Source organism: Rhinopithecus bieti, unplaced genomic scaffold (genome assembly GCF_001698545.2).
Source record: "Rhinopithecus bieti isolate Rb0 unplaced genomic scaffold, ASM169854v2 scaffold_29034, whole genome shotgun sequence".
Lineage (NCBI taxonomy): Eukaryota > Metazoa > Chordata > Mammalia > Primates > Cercopithecidae > Rhinopithecus > Rhinopithecus bieti.
This window is the reverse complement of record NW_016812875.1, coordinates 966,237-988,153: the sequence shown is the minus strand read 5'-3', so window position 1 is coordinate 988,153 and position 21,917 is coordinate 966,237. Positions and strand designations below refer to the sequence as shown.

Below are 21,917 nucleotides of genomic sequence, written 5' to 3'. Positions count from 1 at the left end.
TAGAAAATATAATGTTAGGGGCCTGGAAGGTAAGTAGATTAAAAATATTCTTCTGTTTCTTTTTTTTTTTTTCTTTCTAAACATAATCCAAATATTGGGGAAAAAAGAGAGACAGACAAGATGAGGTAGTTTGACTGAACCCTCTGATTTTATTAATCTTTGTAGTCTTCATATGTCTATTGCCATTTTACTGTCTTAACTAGAAGCCTATGTTATCTTTTTTAAGATTCTTTTTTATTATAAAAATAATTAGAAAAAATTTAATCAGTACAGAAATATGTCATCTGAAAATGAAAGGTACTTATAATCCCACTTCTCAGAGATAACCACTTTAAACAGATTGATATTTGATCCTTCAAAGTGTAATAAAAATGTCTGTCTTGCTAGTGGTGGTCATCATTGTCACCATCCATCATCATGCATGTGAGGCATCATGTGTGTGACATTAGCTAAATGTTCTTAATGGTTAATGTATACAGATTCATTGTGCTGGATTTTAAGCTTTAAGTCTTGAAAACCTGCATTTGATAAGAAATTTTTTCTTTGCTCCTTTTAATTTATATGTGAGGTTGTTAAATGAAATAAAATACAAACTGAACTCAAAAGGATTTCTGCTTGTTTATATCTTCCAGTCAGTCTCCTTCTCTGTTCCCTGTTTGTTTTAAAATAAAACTGGAAAGCTTAGAATTCTGAGGAATCTGCTGGAATCTCTTGGGGCTCAAGAATAGTTTTTCTGTCTCTTTCTTTTTTTTTTTAAGAGACAGGGTCTTGCTCTGTTGCTCAGGCTGGAGTGCAGTGGCTATTCACAGGTGTGATCATGTGCAGAACAGATGCAAACTCCTGGGCTCAATTGATTCTCCTTCTCCTGCCTCAGCCTCCCGAGTGGCTGGGACTACAGGTGCGCACCACCACACCCAGCTTCTGTCTTTTTTTCACAGATTAGGAGTAGGTCTCCTGTCATATTGCTGGGAAGAAAGGGATGTAAGTTGTGGGAGGTTTGTGCTCCTTCCTTGTTACAGGATTGCTTTTAGTTTGGCTCCTCCCATGGAGTGAGTGGGACTGCCAAGCAGAATTCTTCCTGATTGACCTGGAATGGATGACCCTGCCAGCAGGAGCAGGAACAGAGGCCAGCAAGGGAAAGGCAGACACAGTCTGAATGGGATCTGAAAGATACCGTGTTGGTAGTGCTGGCACTTACGGTATCTCTGGGAGAGAGACCTGGAATAGAGCAAGCAAAGAGAAGCTCAGTAGTAGTGTCTTTGCTAACTGTGCTTTATTATTATTACTATTATTCTGAGATGGAGTCTCACTCTGTCACCCAGGCTGGAGTGCAGTGGTGTGATCTTGGCTCACTGCAACCTCTGCCTCCTGGGTTCAAGTGATTCTCCTGCCTCAGCCTCCCAGGTAGCTGGGACTACAGGCGTGTACCACCACACTGGGCTAATTTTTGTATTTTTAGTGGAGACCGGGTTTCACCATGTTGGCCAGGCTGGTCTCGAACTCCTGACCTCATATGATCTACCCGCCTCGGCCTGCCAAACTGCTGGGATTGCAGGCATGAGCCACTGTGCCCGGCCTGCTAACTGTGCTTAGAACTAGAATGCTCTAGTTTTATTTTAAATAAGCAGCATAATGTCAGTCTTAAAAATGAGAGTGTAAACATTTTCTAGCTTACTTCCTACCTGTGAGTTCATAATGTCAGCCCTGTTTCTAACCAGGCTTTCTCCATCACTTTCTGCTTAGCATATTCACCTTCCACTGAATGCCGTGGTGACACATGTGTGAATTAGTGCCGTGTCCTAGTCCTAGTCCCATGTCCTCCCCCTCCACTCATGGCAGATCAGACACTGTTGTTGCACTCTAACTGTACACCGAGGGCTCCTCAACCTAGAGAATATCACCCTTAAGACATTTTGCCTGGAAACTGCCACCACCCCCTGCCCAGCCAAATCTGGCACCAGATTTCGTGCCAGGCAAGTTCCTTCCAAGACATTCTTGGTCAGAAACAGAGGGTTTGAGCTGGGTGTGGTGGCTCATGCCTGTAATCCTAACACTTGGGGAGGCCAAGGTGGGAGGATCACTTGAGCTCAGGAGTTCGAGACCAGGGCAACATAGTGAGACCCTATCTCTATAAAAAATGAAAAAAACTAACTGAGTGTGGTGGCATGCCCCTGTAGTCCCAGCTACTCGACAGGCTGAAGTGGAAGGATTGCTTGAGCCTGGGATATCTGCAGTGAGGCTGCAGTGAGCCTTGATCTGTGCCACTGTGCTCCAGCTCGTGCGACAGAGTAAGACCCTATCTCAACAAAAAAGAAAAAGAAGCAGAGAGCTTGCTAGCAGCAGTCCCAGCTATGTCCAGCATCTTGGTTTCTTATACCTCTTGCTCACAGCCCTTGTCCAGGGTCAGCTTCTCTTCCTGACCCTCTTGCTGTGTCTTTGAGACTCTAGCCCCTGCCACCCCAAAAAGAAGCCATGTCTGCATTGGCAGTCACTGTCCACTTCTTTCTGTCTACAACCCCTTGGCCAACCACTAATATGATTTCTGTCTCTATGGATTTGCCTATTCTGGACATTTATTATTATTATTTTTTTGAGTCAGAGTCTCACTCTGTTGCCCAGGGTGGAGTGCAGTGGCACGATCTCGGCTCACTGCAAGCTCCGCCTCCCAGGTTCCCGCCATTCTCCTGCCTCAGCCTCCCGAGTAGCTGGGACTACAGGCGCCGCCACCACATAAAACCACACAACATGTGGTCTTTGTGTCTGTCTTCTTTCACTGAGTATAGTGCTTTCACGGTTCTTCCATGTTGTAACATGTATCTGTACTTTATTCCTTTTAAAAAAAAAAAAAAAAGAAAGAAAAGAAACTGTCTCTTAGGCTGGAGTGCAGTCAGTGGAACGATCATAGCTCACTGTAACTTTGAACTTCTGGGCCCAAGCAATCGTCCTGCCTCAGCCTCCTTAGTAGCTAGGACTATAGTCACGTACCACCACACTGGGCTAATGTTTTAATTTTTTTTTAGAGACAGGATTTTACCATGTTGCCCAGGCTGGTCTCGAACTCCTGGCCTCAAGCATCCTCCCACCTCGGCCTCCCATAGTACTGGGATTACAGGCATGAGCCCCATACCCAGCCTACTGCATTTTTTTTTAAATGACTGAATGATATCCCATTGTGTGAATATATGACATTTTTATTGCTCTTTTCATCAGTTGGTGGACACTTGGGTTATTTCTACCTTTTGACAATTATAAATAATGTTGTTATGAACATTTGTGTGTAAGTTTTGTGTGGATGTTTTCATTTTCCATGGGTATATGGCTGGGAGTAGAATTGCTGGGTCATGTAGTAGGTCTGTGCTTAGATTTTTTTTTCTTCCTTTTCTTTTTTTTTTTTTTTTTTTTTTTTTTTTTTTTTTTTTTTTTTTTTTTTGAGACTTTTTTAGAGTCTCACTCCTTTGCCCAGACCTGTGGCATGATTTTGACTGTCTGCAACCTCTGCCTCCCAGGCTCAAGTGATTCACTTGCCTTAACCTCCTGAGTAGCTAGAATGACAGGTGTGTGCCACCACACCCGGCTAATTTTTGTATTTTTGGTAGAAATGGGGTTTCACCATGTTGGCCAGGCTGGTCTCAAACTCCAGACCTCAAGTGATCTGCCTGCCTTGGCTTTCCAAAGTGCTGGGATTACAGGCATGAGCCACTGTAATTGACCTATGCTTCGCTTTTTGAGGACCATCAAACTGTTTCCACAGCAGCTGCACAGTTTACATTCCCCCCAGCAACGTGTAAAGGTTCTGATTTCTCCACATCCTTACCAATGCTCGTTATTGTCTGTTTTTTTATTTTCTCCATCTTAGTGAGCTTAATGAGGTTTCTCATTTTGTTTTGATTTGCATTTCTTTGACGACTGATGATGTTGAATATCTTTTGCTATGCTTATTCGTCATTTTTAGACCTTCTTTGGATAAATGCCTCCTCAAATCCTTTGCTCATTTTAAAATTGGGTTATTTGTCTTTTCATCATTGAGTTCTCAGGGTTTTTGTTTTGGTTTTTTGAGACAGAGCCTCGCTTTGTCTGGAGTGCAGTGGCATGATCTTAGCTTACTGCAACCTCTGCTTTCTAGGTTCAAGCAATCCTCCTGCCTCAGCCTCCTGAGCAACTGGGACTCCAGGCATGCGCCACCATGCCCAGCTAATTTTTGTATTTTTGGTAGAAACAGAGTTTCAGCATGTTGGCCAGGCTGGTCTTGAACTCCTGACCTCAAGTGATCCACCCACCTCGGCCTCCCAAAGTGCTGGGATTACAGGCGTGAGCCACCGCACCTGGCCTGCATTCTAATGATTTTTAATATATTCCAGATGCAAGTCTATTATTAGATGTATGATTTACAAATATACTACTAATCTTTGCAATAAGTTTGCATCTCAAAGTGTTATCTTAAGCAAAGAGTCAAACCCAAAGGAAATCTGTCTGATCACGTTTATATAAAACTCTAGAAAAGGCAAAACAATAGTGATAGAAAGCAGACTTGTGGTTATCTGGGACTGCGGTGGGAAACGGACACAATGGGACTCTGGGGTGATGGGAATGTGATATTTTCTTGATTGTGATAGTAGTTACACTATTGGAGGCTGGCAGGGTCACTGGTGGCACTAGGTGGCAAGTACAACACAGGAGGACCAGCCAATTTAGAGAAGATGAAGACGTCTGTAGATCAGAAATGCCTACATTTGTAGGCTACATATTGTAACTCACTGAATTATATGCTAAAATTGATGGGATTTTATTCCATGCGAAATATTTCAGTAAAACTGATCTGAAAAATGCTGGTGTCTGACTGTAGGCAGCCCCTCCCTGCGGGCAGTATCATTCTATTCTCCTTCCCAGTTACTGTGAACACTCATCGCTCTCTCCTGGCTCTGCTCAATTTCACACTGCTTTCTCTTACCAGGTTCTTTCTGCCAGAATATTGACACCTTCAGGCATGGTCCTCCTCAGCTTCTCTTTCCTCATCTACACATTTATTTTCCCATTTTTATTTCTTTTCTAGCCTGACACTGGAGTATTCCTGGCCTTCTTGAACCTTTGTCATTGAACACATCTGGTGGGACTTCTGTGTAATATCTCCCTCTCTCTCGGTTCGTGGCCCTCAGTTTGTAAATATGAACAGATCTGCCCCATATTCTTCTGACTACCATCTTGTGGTAGCTCCTGTCACATCCCCGACACTTAACTTCCTTCCCTTGAATCTCATTGTCATAAGATTGCTTTTGTCAAGACCATGGATGCCCGTGAGAGCTGATCTTGTGGCTGGTTTTCCGCCTCATCATACTCCTCCTCTCCTCGCCGGGGCCCTCCCGCCTGGCTTTCCACATGTCAGTGTGCTGTAGTCTTTCTTTTCCTCCTCCTTGCCTCTGTTGCCTCCTACGGGTTCCATCTGTACTGTGATTCTCACACTCTCCTGGCAGATCTGTGCTGAAGTCTCAGCTATCCTGAAATGTATTTCTCCAGACAAATCCCCTTCACCGAGCTCTCCACCCTGTCCTCTCTACTTGGATGTGCACCTGCACGTCAGATTTGGCATTTCTGATCTACAGATGTCTTCATCTTCTCTAAATTGGCTGGTCCTCCTGTGTTGTACTTGCCACCTGGTGCCACCAGTGGCCCTGCCAGTCATCCACGGTAGAACTTGGGAGTCATCTTTGGTTCTTCCCCTTCCTGCATCTGCTTTGACATTTCCTGAATTGCCGCATCCTCTCCTTACTTCTGTTTCAGTCACTGCTTGCTGGGATTCATGCAGGAGCCGTGGACCCTCCCTTTTGCTGATCTTTTGCTCGGCTATCTGTCTTCCACATGGTTCACAAAATGATCTGTTTAAATTCGGGTCTGATCTCATCATTCCCCTGTTTAGAATTTCTCAGTCACTCTCTTCATCTGTAGCAGTGATTTGAATTCCACGTATCTGTAAAAAAAAAAAAAGTTGGAAGACTACTGTTGTGTTGCCAACTCTTAATTTTTCTAAGTAAGAATATTGGAAGAAAAAGGAATTCACCGTCTACCATCTTTTCATTAAATAAGCACATTTCAACACTTGAAAAAAGGCGCAATTTCGAATGGAAGATAAAAAGACCACAGTGCTGTAGCTAAGTGTGTAGAGTCCACTCAGCCACTCACCTGGTTGGCTGTGGTGGGTACTTAGTAAGCTCCTCTGTAAGCTAGGGACGTTAACAGTGACTACTCATAGAATTGTGAGGATGAAATTGAGTATGCATCCTTAGGGCACGGCCTGGGTACACAGCCTTCGACACTATTAGAATACATGACAGGTATTCCCCCAAGAAGGGAAGGTGATCACAGTACACAACAGTTTCCTCCTTGGACTGGTGGCACCTTTTTGTAAAGAGATCCTGTCACTGCACGATGAAGCCCAGGTTCCAGTAGGGCAGCTGAAGTCACCTCTGGCCTGCCTGCCTTTTCATCCTAGGCTCTAGGCCTGTAAAATGGAATGAATAACTTTTCTTTGTTCAGTTTAAAACCTTTAGGTACTTCAGTATATGTGCATAGCAGTTTCCATCTTTGGAGTGATCACACTTAACATTATTTGTGATTAATTGCATTTTAACAGCCTTTCAAATCTTTATTTAGGCAAATGCGTACAGAATACTGATATACGTCATAACGTTTCAAGAATTTTGAAGGCATGACTATTAGTGGTATCTGACAATTTTAGGGTCTACGTGTTTTCCTTTCCCTTGACTGTTATAGTAGAAAACCTTGGGCCTGCAGGGTGCATTTGGTGATTCCATAGCTTGGAGGGCTTGGTCAAAAGCACAGACTGCTGGGGCCAAGGACTGTGGTGGTGACAGTTTCTTGGGGACCACACTTTGAGCTTCGCCCACCTTGGATCACCAAGGAGGCATTTCTGCCTCCTCAGCCCCCGGACCTGTGCTCCACTGTGTCCTCTCAGGGGCTCCCTGAGAGACTGGGGCAACATTTTGTCACCAATAAGAATGTGAGCTTCTCGAAGTCAGGAAATTTGAAGGGTGGTTCTGTGTTCCTTTTTTCTAGCACAGGCCTCACCCGTGAATGAATATTGGCCAACTTGAGCTTCCGTTTCCCTTCCTTGAAATTGCCAAAATGCAGAGTACCTGCCCTTCGCTGTTTTCCACTTGGTAATGAAGTGGATCAGTTCTGCTTCAGCAGTGATACTTTGTGAAACTTGCATTTATATTCATTTGCATTTTAAATAAGCAGCCAAGAGACACTTTGGGAGCAGTGGCACCAACAATCTCAAAATCATTTAATCATAGTTTTGTATGGTATATTTCATTAGCTTATACATCCCACAGGAATATGACCGAGTGGATTTTAGAGATTAGGTTAGACCCTGTCAGATGATCCTGTCTAGTGGTACATTTTAGAGAGCTTTGAAAGAGTTTTCAATCAACATATTACATGAAAAGGAATACTGGATTTTATTGAATCCTTTGAGTACTGTGGCATGTTGGGTTTGATTTAGCAGTTGGAATATTACAAGGTAAGTTCATTTAAATAAATTCACAGCTGTAGAAAAAAGGTTTGATTTTAAAGATATAACCAAGAGTGAGACTGCAGATTTTTAAGCAGTGAAATATTAGAAAACAGTGAATAAATAAATAAATGCTTCTTTAAGAGGGGCTAAATTATTTCTTATTTTGCTTTCAGAAACCAGGAAGAGATTGTTTTCTTTGGATTTCAAACGTTGTTATAGTGTAGTTGTTTCTTAGCTTCCTTAAGGTGCCCCTTGAGTGCCTGAAATAATTCACTGAAATCAGTGACTCTAAAGCATCAAAGATCTTTTCTGTCTGAAGTAGCCACCAAGCAGCTTCAGTGAGGGCTTTCCATTGAAGTCCCCTTTGAGGACGTGCCTGACAGGGTTTCCATGGACTTTTTTGTCCTTGTAGTATGTAGTATGGGTGCCAGCCTCCACTCTTCACCCCAACACAGGCCTGGTGGATAGATCGGTGAGAACACCTACTGCTTGTTCTGAAAGTTACGCCTGGGGGTGTCAAGCTGCTTGGAGATGAGGCCAAAGGCTCACCCTGCATGGCCGCAGCAGAAGTCCAGCCAGTGCTCCCAGCACCACCCATTTGGGGAACAGGCCCAGTAGTGTGGCCAGGCTGGTGTCCACACCACTGACCCAACTCCAAGATTGCAGCCTCCTGGAGGTTTTTTTTTTTTTTTTTAAAAACAAAACAAAACAAAACAAAGGTTGTCAAGAGTGGCCAAAGGACTAGAGATTGTCATAGGGGACACCGGGGTGCCACTCTGCATGGATTGTGACATGTCAGGGAGATAGCCCTGCGGCGTGCTTGTCTGGGTCAGGTTTGGTGGCATTCTGCATTCAGCAAAGCCCTGCATGCTATATCCATCTGTCAATGGTGTTTAGAAGACTGCAGAACACGTTTTTCAGTAGGAACTGATGAGGAGATTTGGGGAAAGATGAGCTAAAAGTGAAAATCTTTCACATAAGAGGATATTTTTGCACAGAGACAATCATCAATTTTTACCCAAACAGTATCTATTATTTAATGATTCTGCCTGGAAGCAAAGGGGTAAGCCGAATCTTTCAGAGTCCTAAATTATTTTCTTGACCTACAAAGCAGGTAAAATTTCAGTCACAATTGGTGAAATTGCAACGCAGTGACATGAAAAAAGCAATTGATCATAAGCATTTGCTTGTTAATTAAGTTTACTTACTCTCCTTAGAGATAGAATGTACATATGGTTCTAGTTCTAGATATGTCGCAATTTATTTGACTTTTTTTTTTTAATGTTAAGTTTTTGGGCTAAGATTTAAAAAACTGATTAAAGAAAGCAGAGGAGGAAATAAATGGGACATTAATTACAATATTTTATACACTGTCTCTAAGCAGCAGACACTTGACTTGTTTAGTTTGAGTGTTAATTTTGTTTTTATGAATAGGCAAGGACAAATTACTGTAACCCTCCTGTGTAGTTACTGCTGTGATGAGATGAACCACGTGCTATTTTAGAATCTCAGGGAAAGTTAGCAACACTGCTGATGACGCTTTTCATGGACGAACAAGTCTTGATGTGTTTTTTTCCCAGTTGGAAGTATATTGATAACTACCTTCATGTGTGTGGTGTTTATACAGGGGTGTGTGTGTGTGTGTGTGTGTGTATGTATAGGGTTATGTAGATAGATAGCATAGAAATTAACTTCTCATACATATATGCTTTTATCATGTTAAAACATTTAACAAGTTTCTAAAGGACTTATCCTAGAATACCTTTTAGTACCAAGATTCCCTGGTATATTTAAATAAAGACATATGTCCAACTTTCCAATCTATCTGTCTTCTTCAATTTAAAATGTCTCATGTAAAGTCCATCCATATGTCCCTCTGGTGTTGCATTTCTGTCTCCAGCCACTTTCTCATGTGGCAGGGGTGGGATTTGTTGATGTGACCAGGCCCTTAGGACAGCACCTCTGACTCCTCCTGCACCTGGGTAGCGAATGCACACCAGGTCCTGACCCTAAGGATTAAAGACGATGTCAGGGAGCTCATCCTGGATTGGATTTAGAAGGCTAGATTAGGAGCCATCCAGGAGGGAAGGAAGCTTCTCTCTGCACAGGCTCGGAGTTGCCTGCAGAGTCGGGTGGTGGAGGGTGGCTGGTGGGGAAGGTAGCTGCTTCTGGGGATGGTGATGACAAGGATATCCACAGGAACAAAAGCAGCGGGTTCTGTTGTTTTCTTTTGAAGTGGGATGGGAGTGAAGCAGGGCTGCCCAATTACTTGTGGTGTCATGGGTGTAAGCCATCGTCATGAGCTGCACGTGCCCCTGGGAGACAGGAGGCCCTGCACCCTTCTCTATGAACTTCTTTACTTCTGGGGAAAGCCTGTTGCTGTTCCTGCCTGCTCTGGCCCGGGAGGCTGACTCGTTTGCTATGCAAGGCCCAGGCTCTCCTGGTGCTGGTGCCTGTTGCAAAATAAGCAATGGTGGCAAAATGTCCACCTCCCTAAATTAAACCACAAAGGTAAGGACCAAACTTAAAAATATGATCTTTGAGTGGTATGGTCTTGTTTTTGAGTGTATTTTGGCATTGTGTTCAAACCAAAGTTTATTCCAGCCAATTTAATGCACTATTTTCTAATAACAACTCTGTTTTAAACCTTCCCATCCATATCAAACACAATGATGTTGAGGTTAAGTGGGACCCTTTCTCTAAATGAAAATATAATACTTATCCTATATAATTTTGGAGGGCCCAAAGATGTGGAATCAATGTAAGAATTGTATTAAACAATCTTCATTTGATAAACAGTACCTTACAATCCTAATGCTATCAAAGTTGAATGAGAGCAGTTTCAGCATCAACTCTTGAACGGTAGCTAAACTGACAAGAGAGTACCCAAATGTGCTCTAAAGGGAGCAGCACCGGCTGATGTTCTGCCGAGTCTGTGAGTGTCCAGGACCCAACTACAGGGAGATAACAGGCAGGTGCTCTGTACCCAAGCCCTCACATGGTCACCTGCCTCCCTCCTGGGGGCCCACTGTCACCCAGGGGCTTTCAGGCCCTGTGGGTTTTGGGCAGAGTCCCAGGAGCCAAAGGGCCATTTGGGAAAGGCTGAAACTTGGCTTCGCAGTCAGCCAGCTTCTATCCGGAGTAGTCATTTTCTTCCTGGAACTCCTGGAGCGCTCTCTCAGTGGGTCCGGCAGCCATTCCGTCTTCCTGGTCCCTTTTCTTATGGAAGAAGATCTCCCTCTGAAAACTAGAAGTGTCTTCCTTCAATTCCTGGTGGTTACAGGTCTGACACATGCAGGTTAAGTATAGTGCACCTCGCGGAGTCTCTGCTCGAGGTCCAGGCGGTAGGTGTCCTCCTGCGTGAACTCCTACTGAGGCCCCATCATGGCTTCTCAGTGCAGCTCAGGCAGAGCAGGACGCTTCAGCTGCAGCTTTGCGAGCTCCTTCCCCAACTGTGCCCTTGTGTCCTGCAGAGAGGCCCGCTCACCCATCAGACTTTGGATTTGTGCTGTGCGTTCTTTACTCTTCTGGAATTCTTCCCACAGTTGCTTATCTGTTGCTCCAGTCTTTCCTTCAGGACATTTGAAGGATGCACCTAAGTCAGCATCACCATCCACGTTCTTTGGAGGAACTTGTATCCGGGATGCTAGCGGACCACCATATCCTGCTTCCCTGTTCCCCTCCATTTCCAAGTCTCCATCCTTCATGTGATCTCTACTGCTTTCCAGCAGATGCGGGATGCTTGGAGAGGTGTGAGACAGGGAGGTCATCCACCTCACTCCAGCATTCATGACCTGTTCCATTATTGCCTGTGCTTGCTCCGGCCTTTTCATCTTCCCCTTCTTGTCTGCAAGCATTGCTTCCGTCTCACAATTTCTTGGTCGGGCAGCTCTGCAGGTTGCCAGTGGTCAGTGCTGTCATTCAGATCATCTGTGCTTTGCCCCAGAAGATCTTCTCCATCATGCTGTGAAGCATGTGGGACTTGCTTTGTTCAGTCACTTGGGGAAATCCAGGAGGCCTGCTTTTCTGTGCTCTTTCAGAAGCTCACCTAGGTCCTGGTAGGAAGACCTGCTTGTTTCATTTGGAACTCTCAAGCAGAGGGTTTGGAGTGATCGAGGACTGGCCTCTGGCCCGGGCAACATTAGGCCACCACCAGCTTGGGGTGCTAGCCGCGTCTTGGATCTGGCCGTTCTATGGACCTCACCCTGGGCTGAGTACCTTTGAGCTGACTCTTCTTGTCTTCCCACTGTGCGCCATGAACGTAAAGGCCACCACAGCAGTGCATGTCCAGATCACGCAGGGTTTCCATAGGTTCACTGGCACTAGTCCCAGGATTCTGTGCATCACTAGTACTGCTGCCTACAGGGGGCCCAGCAGCAGCTGAGTGGCATTGTGTGGTGGGCAGCAGGCCCTCCGTGGCTGCCAAGGGCTCTGCCTCCACTTGCTAGTGGCCTGTGGGCCACAACTGACCACTTGGAACCCTGTGGAGGGTACTGTCGCTAATACAAACAAGGGCTGCCATGATAGATGTGTGAGAATTAATACAGTACTATACATAAAACGCTTAAAAGAGTGTCTAGCTAAGATATGTTAGCTAATATATCATCGTGATCCTCAACAACAACAAAATAACAGTAACCTAATACACCGTTATGACTCACTGGAACGTGTCCCTGTTTTGTGCATTTCTCACTCACAGAGACTTGGAAAGGCAAAGGCACTTACCAAAGGGGACTCTGCTGTTCTGCAGCCACCTCCTCACATACATGGAGCCTTGGAGAGCAGGGGCCTGGAGGGGAATGACAGAGAAGTCATGTCAATTTTAGGTTTTCCAGTACATATAATAGAAATGTTTACACAGTACTGTAGTTTATTAGGTGTGTAATGACATTACGTCTGAAACACAGGGTACATCCCTTAATCAAAAATACTTTAGTGTAAAAAAATGCCATGATCTCTTGAGTCTACAGTGAGTTGGAATCATTTTGCTGGCGGAGGGTCTTGCTGATGGCTGCTGACTGATAAGGGTGGTGGTTGCTGGAGGTTGGGGTAGCTGTGGCAGTTTCAGGAAACTGGACAACATTCAAGTTTGTCACATCAGTTCACTCTTCCTTTTATGAAAGATTTCTCTATAGCCTACGATGTTATTTGATAGCAGTTTATCTACAGTAGAAATGTTTTATGAAATTGGAGTTAATCTCAAACCCTGCCACTGCTTTATCAACTAAGCTTATGTCCTGTTCTAAATCCTTTGCTTTTATTTTGACATCTTTGACAGCATCTTCACCAGGAGTAGATTCCATCTCAAAAAGCTGCTTTCTTTGCTTGTCCATAACAAGTATTTCCTCATTTATTCAGGATTTATCATGAGATTGCAGCAATTTGGTCACATCTTCAGGCTCCACTTCTAATTCTGGTTCTCTTGCGATTTCCACCACATCTGCAGTGACTTCCTCCACTGAAGTCTTGAACCCCCTCAAAGCCATTCACAAGAGTTGGAATCAACCAAGTCTTCCAAGCTCCTGTTAAGGTTGATGTTTTGACCTCCTCCCATGAATCATGAATGGTCTTCATGGCATCTAGAGTAGTGAATTCTGTCCGGAAGGTTTTCAATATACTTAGCCCAGATGCATCAGAGGAGTTATTTTCTATGGCAGTTCTAGCCTGATGAAATGTATTTCTTTAATAATAAGACTTGAGTGTCAAAATTACTCCTTGATCCATTATGGGATGAGGAATGAATGTTGTGTTAGCAGGCATGAAGACAACATTCATTTCCTTGTATATTAACATACAAGGGCTGGTCCCTCTGCAGGCTCTCGGGAGGATCCTGGCCTGTCCAGCCTCGAGTATCTGAGGCCCTGTCATGCTACATCACTGCCTCCTTTCTCCACATTTTGAGGACCCTGTGATTCCCTTTGGCTTGTCTGAATAATCCAGGATAGGATTCTTATTTGGAGATCAGCTGGCTGGCAGCCTTCATTGAATTTTGCCACGTAATGCAGCATATTCACAGGTTCTGGAGAGGAGGATGTGGACAGCTTTGGGAGGTCATTGTCCTGCCTACCACAAAACTCTTATTATGTGGTTAGTCTTCTTTTCAACCTGTTAACTTACGTTTTTCTGGTATCAGCTGTTTTTGGCTAATGAGATGTTCCTACACTTTATTTGATATTCTTTGTCACTTTCCTCAAACATGCCCCTCAACAGGTAGTGTACCATTTTTCTCCAGTTAGAGCTGAAGTTGGCCTTCGAAGGTGGGTTCAAGAACTTGGTGACTGCATTTATGCTTACAGTTCCAGGGAGTCCTGGGCTCTAATCTAAAGGTCCTACTGGTGCAGGCCTTCATCTTTGTTGGTTGGTGTTGAAATAAAGGGAGCGAGTGGTGGCTCCAAGCCTTCTTTCTGGGCTGCTTTGTGCTTCGCTTGTTATGGATGCAGGTCCTGGGCTTGGAATTAATTGCAAACAAGTCTTGGACTTCTCAGAAGTGGTGGAAGGCTGTCAGATGCTCTTTTCACCCAACACAGTTTAAGCAGCTGAGTTGTATTTCATCCACTGAAAGGAAAATCTCGTTCTTGAGCTTCAAAATGTGAACCAAAAATCTCGTTCTTGAGCTTCAAAATGTGAACCACTCAGGGAAGTCTTAGGGCCAAGATCTCACAGGTGAACAATCATCAGGCACTGATAAGATCTTAGATGGTAGCTCATTGTTGGAATTTCTGGCTCCTGCATTCAGATTAGCCTGGTTCTGGTTGCTTACCATCCACTGTTGACACCTGTGTTTGTTTTCTCAGGTCCGGGCCCACCAGCTGGTCTTGCCACCTTGCGACGTAGTGATCAAAGCCGTTGCTGATTATGTACGCAACATTCAGGACACCTCTGACTTGGATGCCATAGCTAAAGATGTTTTCCAGCATTCACAGGTAAAACAAAACAAAACAAAACAAAACCAGATTCGTGGGATACAACTTTGCGTAGTGGTGCGGCCAGGTTTGGAAGAAGGGGACTTGTGGGTGCAAGCTGACCGGATGGGTCTGAGAGCTCTTGCTCAGGCCACTGGAAGAAAGAAAGCTGCAGGTTGCAAGGCCGAGGCTGAGGTAGCCTGGTCATGGTCCCTGCCAGCCAGGAAGTCTCAGCCGCTTCACCCAGCTTTTCCAGCCTGAGTAGAAGGAGGGAGATCCACTTGGACAGCTGGTGAGGTCTGCTGCTCCTAAGTTCTCGAGCTTAATAGGATCTGTATTTCTGAGTTTTCAGAACATGAACTGTATCAGGTCAGTCATATGGCATGATAAATCTCTGATTTGTCTGTTTTCTTCAGGTGATGGTCAGGGATTTTCTTCTTTTTTGGGGAAGTAGGTATGCCAACAAGTTGGCATCAGTAGAATAGGCAAGGCTCTGTGAAACTCCTGCCGTGTCTCTGGAGAGCTGAAATCGGGCCAGGCACGGTGGCTCACGCCTGTAATCCCAACACTGTAGGAGGCTGAGGCGGGTGGATCACCAGGTCAGGAGTTTGAGACCAGCCTGGCCAACATGGTGAAACCCTGTCTCTACTAAAAATACAAAAATTAGCCAGGCGTGGTGGCAGGCGCCTGTAATGCCAGCTACTTGGGATGCCGAGGCAGGAGAATCGCTTGAAACCGGAAGGCGGAGGCTGCAGTGAGTGGAGATCACGCCACTGCCCTCCAGCCTGGGTGAAAGAGTGAAACTCCATCTCAAAAAAAAAAAAGAGCTGAAACCCTGGGCAGGCCCATCCCCAGTCTGTCACTGCCATCCGTTCCCTTGGTGCAGATGGCTTGAGATTCCTCTCTGGGCAGGACCAGAGACCGAGCAGAGTGGAAGTCAGAGAAGTCCTAGAGCTAGACCCAGGGCCCTGACTACCACTTTGGAGTTCTGCTCTGATAACTACATTGCTTTAAAAGAATTCACATTTGGTTTGATTCTTTTGTAATAATCTCTTAATTTTCCCTGAAAGTTTTAATGTCATTCTAAATTCTTCTCTTGAAAAGCTGCAGAATATTATACATGCGCTGAATTATAAAAACATTGTGATACACATGACCAGTGGCACACTCATTTATGAAGGTTTTCCTGCCTTTATTTCAGTCTAGAACAGATGACAAAGTTATTCGATTTAAGAGAGCAATTGGATATTATTCAGCGACTAGTAAGCCTATGTCATTTCATCCACCACATTACTTAGGTAAGTAAATAAAGACCTGTGATCAATATTGACCATGTGATAATCCAAATAGGTTTAAATATTCACCATATAATCTTGTAGGTTTATGTTTCTGAAACATGATTTTCTGTAGTTATGCCAGTAAGTATAGCCAGAGTTCCTGGGCAGACTCAGTAGCAATCCCTGAAAATATTGAGGAGGAAGAGAACTTAACAGCCTTCGTAGGATGAAGAAGAATCAGAGGGCATCATGCAGATGAGGCAGCAGGTCGAGGGGATGTTGACGTCTTGGCAGCTCTGAGATACCTATCTGCTTCTAAATACAGAATTGCCTGAGGACATAGAAGAGCCTCCACAACTGCAAGTGACTTCATAAATGCAGTATATTTGTAGTTTCTCTTTTCTTGACCCCTGCCTTTTGTTTTTTTTTTTTTTTGAGATGGGTCTCGCTTTGTTGCCCCAGGCTGGAGTGCAGTGGCGCAATCTTCGGCTCCACTGCAAGCTCCGCTCCCAGGTTCCACGCCATTCCTCCTGCCTCAGCCCCACGAGTGAGCTGGGACTACAGGCGCCCGCACCACGCCCGGCTAATTTTTGTATTTTTAGTAGAGACGGGGTTTCACCGTGTTAGCCAGGATGGTCTTGATCTACTGACCTTCGTGATCCGCGCTGCCTTGGCTCCAAAAGTTGCTGGGATTACAGTGTGAGCCACCGCGCCCGGGCTTTTTTTTTTTTTTTTAATTCTTTTTTGTTGTTGAGCAGAGTCTTGCACTGTTGCCCAGGCTGGAGTGCAATAGTGTGATCTCGGCTCACTGCAACCTCTGCCTCCCAGGCTCAAGTGATATTTGGGCCCCAACCTCCTGAGTAGCTGGGATTACAGGCATGTGCCACCATGCCCAGCTAATTTTTGTGTTTTTAGTAGAGATGGGGTTTCACCATGTTGGCCAGCCTGGTCTCGAACTCCTAGCCTCAAGTGATCTGCCCATCTCAGCCTCCCAAAATGCTGGATTACAGGCATGAGCCACCACGTTCGGCCTGCGGAAGACCAAAAGTTAATTCAGAGATTTGAAATTGGGAAAAAAAATATTTATAAGCTGTTAGCCTGAAGCCTGCTTCATAATGACCATCTTGTGGAGGTTATAAAACACTAAACCGTAAGTAGAAGTATGAGAAATAGACCCCAACTCTCGTTTAAATTGTGGTGTTCGCTTCATTTAAGTTAACAAAAGAACGAATGCATGTTCAAGAGACTCTTACTGGAAGGAGGCTTTTTATTTATTTGAGAAGACTAATTCCAAAATTGAAAGTGGCCTTAGGAGCTGCACCCTTCATTTATTCAAGCATAGTGTCTGCTGTGTGCTATTGGAGATCTGGGCATTGGAGATCAGAGGCATGGCACTGGCTTTGGCTGCCTATGTTTATGACTGGGTGATAGACAGGGAAACGTGGCCTGTGCTGATGTCCTGTGATAAAGGAGGTACGGCTTGTAACCTGGAGATGGGCATGGGTGGAGGCCAGGGCTGCTTGGCCCTGGCCTCTTCACTGGGAGGTCAGTAAATGGCAGCAGCCTCCCAGTGGGGCTCTTGGCTGCTCTCTTGCTCCCCTGCAATCCATTTTCTTCCCAACTGCCAAAGTAATGTTTAAAAATGGCAATTGGACTGTGCTACTCCCATGCTTAGAATTCCCCACTGGCTTTCCATCACACTTGGAATAAATTCCCAACTGCTTACCTTGCTTCCTCCCCGTGATCTGAGACTGCTGGCTCCTCCTGAGTGCAGCCTCCTTTCTTGCCTTGCATGGACTGAGCTAGCTTCTGCCCTGGGCCTCTGGGCCAGCTTTTGTGCCTGGAGGGCTCCTTTCTCTCATCGGCTTGTGTTTGTGCCCTTCTGATTTGTGAGATCCAGGCTGTCATGTTCTCCAAGGTCTGCCTGGCTTTAAATGTCTGCACACTCCTTGGCTTCTATTTTTCACCACCACCACCCCTTCCCCCGTCACTCCCCACAATGTGAAGTCTGGGGTAATGAGGGCCTATTAGTCACCTTTATTTTACTTTTCCCCAGTGGATAAATATTTGACTGAATGAATTGATCCACTTGGTTTTTAAATCAAGAGAGTAAAGTGATGAGATGTGTTTTAGGATTATTTTTGGAAAAGGGGGCATAGAGCATCGGCAGGAGGGAGACTAGCTGTATGCTGTTTCATCAGTTAAGGTGAGGCATTATGGGACCAGATCGTGGTGTGTCTGCTGTATACCCTGCATACAGAAGATGTCTAATAATTGCTTGTGGCAATGATGGGGAGCATGAACATTGCCACCTGTGGCCTACTGCCTCCTGACCTTGGGCTCCCTATTTTATTAGAATGGGGTCATTATGTGAATATTAAAAGAGAAGGAATATGTAAAGTGCTTTAGTGAAGTACTTGTTCAGTCATTCAATGCCCTTTTAGGTCATTCTGCCTATGAGAATAACAGATACTGTCTGATAGTAGATACTGTCATTATTCTTCTCGTTGGCAGAATGCCTTCAATAAGCATGGAATGACTGGGCATTAGAATGAGCAGTGAGGAGCCTGGAAGGAGCGCTCAGAGGTGGGGCTGGCAGTCTCCTGTGTTTCGCTGACACTGTGCTCCTGTGGGACAATCTGTATGGCAGGTGTAGTTTAGAAAGTCCTTAGAGTGTACTTGGGACTAGCAAATCTGCTTGGGAGAAAATTAGGAAGATAAGTATGGAGAAAGGCGGCACACTTAACATTTGGCATTGATCTGGGCTCATGATAACAATCATGAAGATGTTTTGAATAGGCAAGGTGAGTTAAGTTTGAATATCTTAAAAATATGTTCTGCCAGGTGCTTTCATGTTCTTATCAAATTATTAAGATTTTAGGTAAGTATTTTAGAGATGAAGTTTACTCAGAATTTAGTTTCACTTTCATTTTCACTACTGGGTAGCTTATGGAGAACAGGAAAGTAACTGGTAGAGTCTGGGATGTTTGGGATGGTAGTTGCAGGCAGCTTCGTGTAGGCATGAACTGCCTGTAAATCCTCCTGTACAGCATTCCCTGATGCTTCTAGCTGTTGCAGCAATGTGGGTTGTATGCGAAGGGCCTAACAAAAGTACAGACACAGAATGACAGCCAGGCAGGAAGTTTGGGCAGTGTAGAATTTTAAGATGACTGCTATGCAGTCTGGAATGGCAGGAGGCAAGCTTGGAGAGAGGCTTCAGGCAAGATTGGGAAGGACATTTTGTTTCAAGCTACATACACACAATTTGAAACTAGCAGAAATGGATTCTTGTAAAAATAACTTTAGCTTTTTTCTGATAACTCTGAAGAAACATAAGTTATATTAGCTCTCATTGATTTTTTCCCCCTGCATACTACTGGGATCCTACCAGTGAAACTAACAGGATGAAGACTGGAACCTAAGTTGAAAGTCTAGAAGGAACAACGTGGAGTCGGTGGGACCCTTTCTGGCACCCCAAGTTAGAACCCACGATACATTTTTCGTAGAAATATTTTTATAAGTAGTAGATGGGTCCTAAGTGGTGTTTGGTGATCTGTCATAGAATCCAACCACAGTCCATTATGTTATTCTACAGGAAGATAATGCAGAATTTTGAACAACCAATGTGGAGATATCACTTTCTTGTTATATTAGAATTTGTCTTATTAGTCATTCAGAAATTGGAACGTGTGTAGAGTTTTGGAGAAGTTTTAGGGTAATCGTATGATGAGCTTAGAGTGCATGGCTATAGGGAAAACAGGGCGAGGTGATCTAACCAGAAGTTTCTACACTTGGCTGGAATTTTAGATTCCACCTCGAAACTGCTCTTTCAGCATCTTAATTGGGCCTTAGGNGACACACACACACACACACACACACTTGCAGTATCGTCTCCCAGAAATCATGTATTTTGAGGTGGTTTTGAAAATAAGTGGTGATGAGATACATTTTTAAATTTCATTTTTTAAGCATTCACTATGTCATAATTACTAAGCGAGGACCTGCGTATCTGGAAATGATTGTGATTTGTTCTTTTTGTTACATCATGTAAAATCTGCCATAGCTCACCAGGAAATCACTAATGTAAATGCAACACAAATAAGATATGTGATAGTTGAGATTTCAAAATATTTAGTTCCCTAGTTAGACCAGTTGCTTAAAAATCATTGGTGGAATTTACAAAATAACAAGTAACACAAGTGTTAGGGTCTCACCTCAGATCTCTGGATGTGGGATCTGGGCACAGATCCTGTGTGCAGGTGAAATGGAGGCTGAAGAAGTATCCACTGTGTCATTGGCCTTCCTTAGTGAAAACAGTAAATGAGCTCCTACTGCACATTTTAATTACACATTTGTTAGAATGGTAACATAGAAAACACCAATAACACTAAATGCTGGTGAGGACGGATAGCAACAGCTGGTGTTGCTAATGGGGATTGCAAAAATGGTACAGCTACTTTGGAAGACAGCTTCGCAGATGTTTATAAAATTTCCAAGTCATGCTTGTTGGTGTTTGCCCAAAGGAGTTGAAAACTTACGTCTACACAGAAACCTGCACACAGATATTTAAAACAACTTTATTCGTAATAGCCAACACTTGGAAGTACCAAGATATCTGCAGTAGGTCAATAGGGAAATAAAGCTTGGTATATCTAAGCAATGAAATAATCAGCACTAAAAAGCAATGAGCTATCAAGCCATGAAAAGACACAGAGGAACATAAGCATATATTACTAAGTGAAAGGAGCCAACCAGAAAAGGCTACATACTGTGTGATTCCAACTATAGGACATTCTGGAAAAGGCCAAAAGTGTGGAGGCAGGAAAAAGATCAAGGGTTGTCAGAGGCTGTGGGGAGGGAGGGATGATCAAGCAGATTTTTAGGGCAGTGAAGCTATTCTGTATGATATTGTAATGGTGGATACATGGCATTGTACATCTGTCCATATCCAGAAAATGTACAGCACCAAGAGTGAGCCCTAATGTCAACTGCGGGCATTAGGTAATCATAATGTAGCCAGGTTTGGCTCATTGGTTGGAACAAATGTGTCACACCAATGCAAAATGTGTCCTCTGCTCAAGATTTCTGTAACCTTGAAACTGCTCAAACAAAAAGGCCTTTTTTTTGTTTGTTTAAAGTAAAGAGCTGGTTGATTTGTGGATTTCATGACAGGCAGTGTGCTGGGTGCTGAATGGTGTGGTAAATAAGAGGGCAGTTACCATTGCCCCTACAGATGAATGCATAGTGGGGAAGTGAACACCAGGGAATCCTGCAGGAAAGAGAACAGGAACTTCAAGGAAGACCAACCTGATTGAATCAATCTACGATTAAAGTGACGATTCTGATTGATTAGATTATTGTTGAGTGGGGTTTGGGGGTTCAGTAGGCATCTAGCAAAGTGCCAATATGGGAGGAAGTGTATTCCATGGAGGGGAGGTGGCATGTGAGAGGTCCTGAGGTAGGAGGACATAGTGAAGAAGAAGAGGAAGAAGAATGTGGCCGAAGCACAGAAAGCAGGGAGAGTGGTCAGGTGATGCTGAGAGCGGCAGTGCAGTTGCCAGGCACCACCTTGGATTTTAGGCTTTAGTCTTAGAACATGAAATCTCATGGAAGAATTTTTACCTGTAAAAAAATGATTTTGTAACTATCATACTACAATGTGTTAGTCTTAGAACATTACTAATATCTTAGCCTTCTTATATGTCTTCCCTGGTTGCTTTCCTCAACTCTCTACTACCCTCAATTTTGTATTAGTTATTCTCTGCTTCTCTGTATAATTTTATCATGTCTGTATGTCTGGATACAAAATAGTTTCATTTTGTTTGTTATGAAATAAAATCATATAGCATGTACTCCTCCGACTTGCCTTCTTAATATTTATATTATTGGATTTCATTCAGTTGGCATAGTTCATTTTTTAATGCCGTGCAGCATTCTATTGTATTAATATATATTTGTCCATCCCACTGTTGATGGAAAATGGACTGTGTCCAGCTGCTTGCCATGATGGATAGTGCACTTGTGAACTTTGTTTCATGTGACCTGTTGTGCACAGGAGTGGAATTCCAGGGAACCTCCAGGATAGGGCTCTGCTCAAGCCTCTGCTGCTGCCGGACATGGATGCAACTGTTTATTCTCCTGGCAGAAGTGAAAGAACTCTCTCGTTGATCCACGTTTTTTTTGGGGGGGGGGGGGGGGGATGGGGTG

General features: G+C 44.1%; 1 protein-coding gene across 3 annotated transcripts in view; it reads left to right on the top strand.

The window, feature by feature from the left end:
* Positions 1-21,917, top strand: part of FAM120A (family with sequence similarity 120 member A) — a 120,153-nt gene that overhangs the window by 36,467 nt on the left and 61,769 nt on the right. For all 3 annotated transcript variants that reach the window (XM_017847073.1, XM_017847074.1, XM_017847072.1), the window contains exons 4-5: positions 14,326-14,454; positions 15,635-15,731. In XM_017847073.1, coding sequence (XP_017702562.1) covers positions 14,326-14,454; positions 15,635-15,731 — 226 coding nt within the window. The remainder of the gene's footprint in view (positions 1-14,325; positions 14,455-15,634; positions 15,732-21,917) is intronic.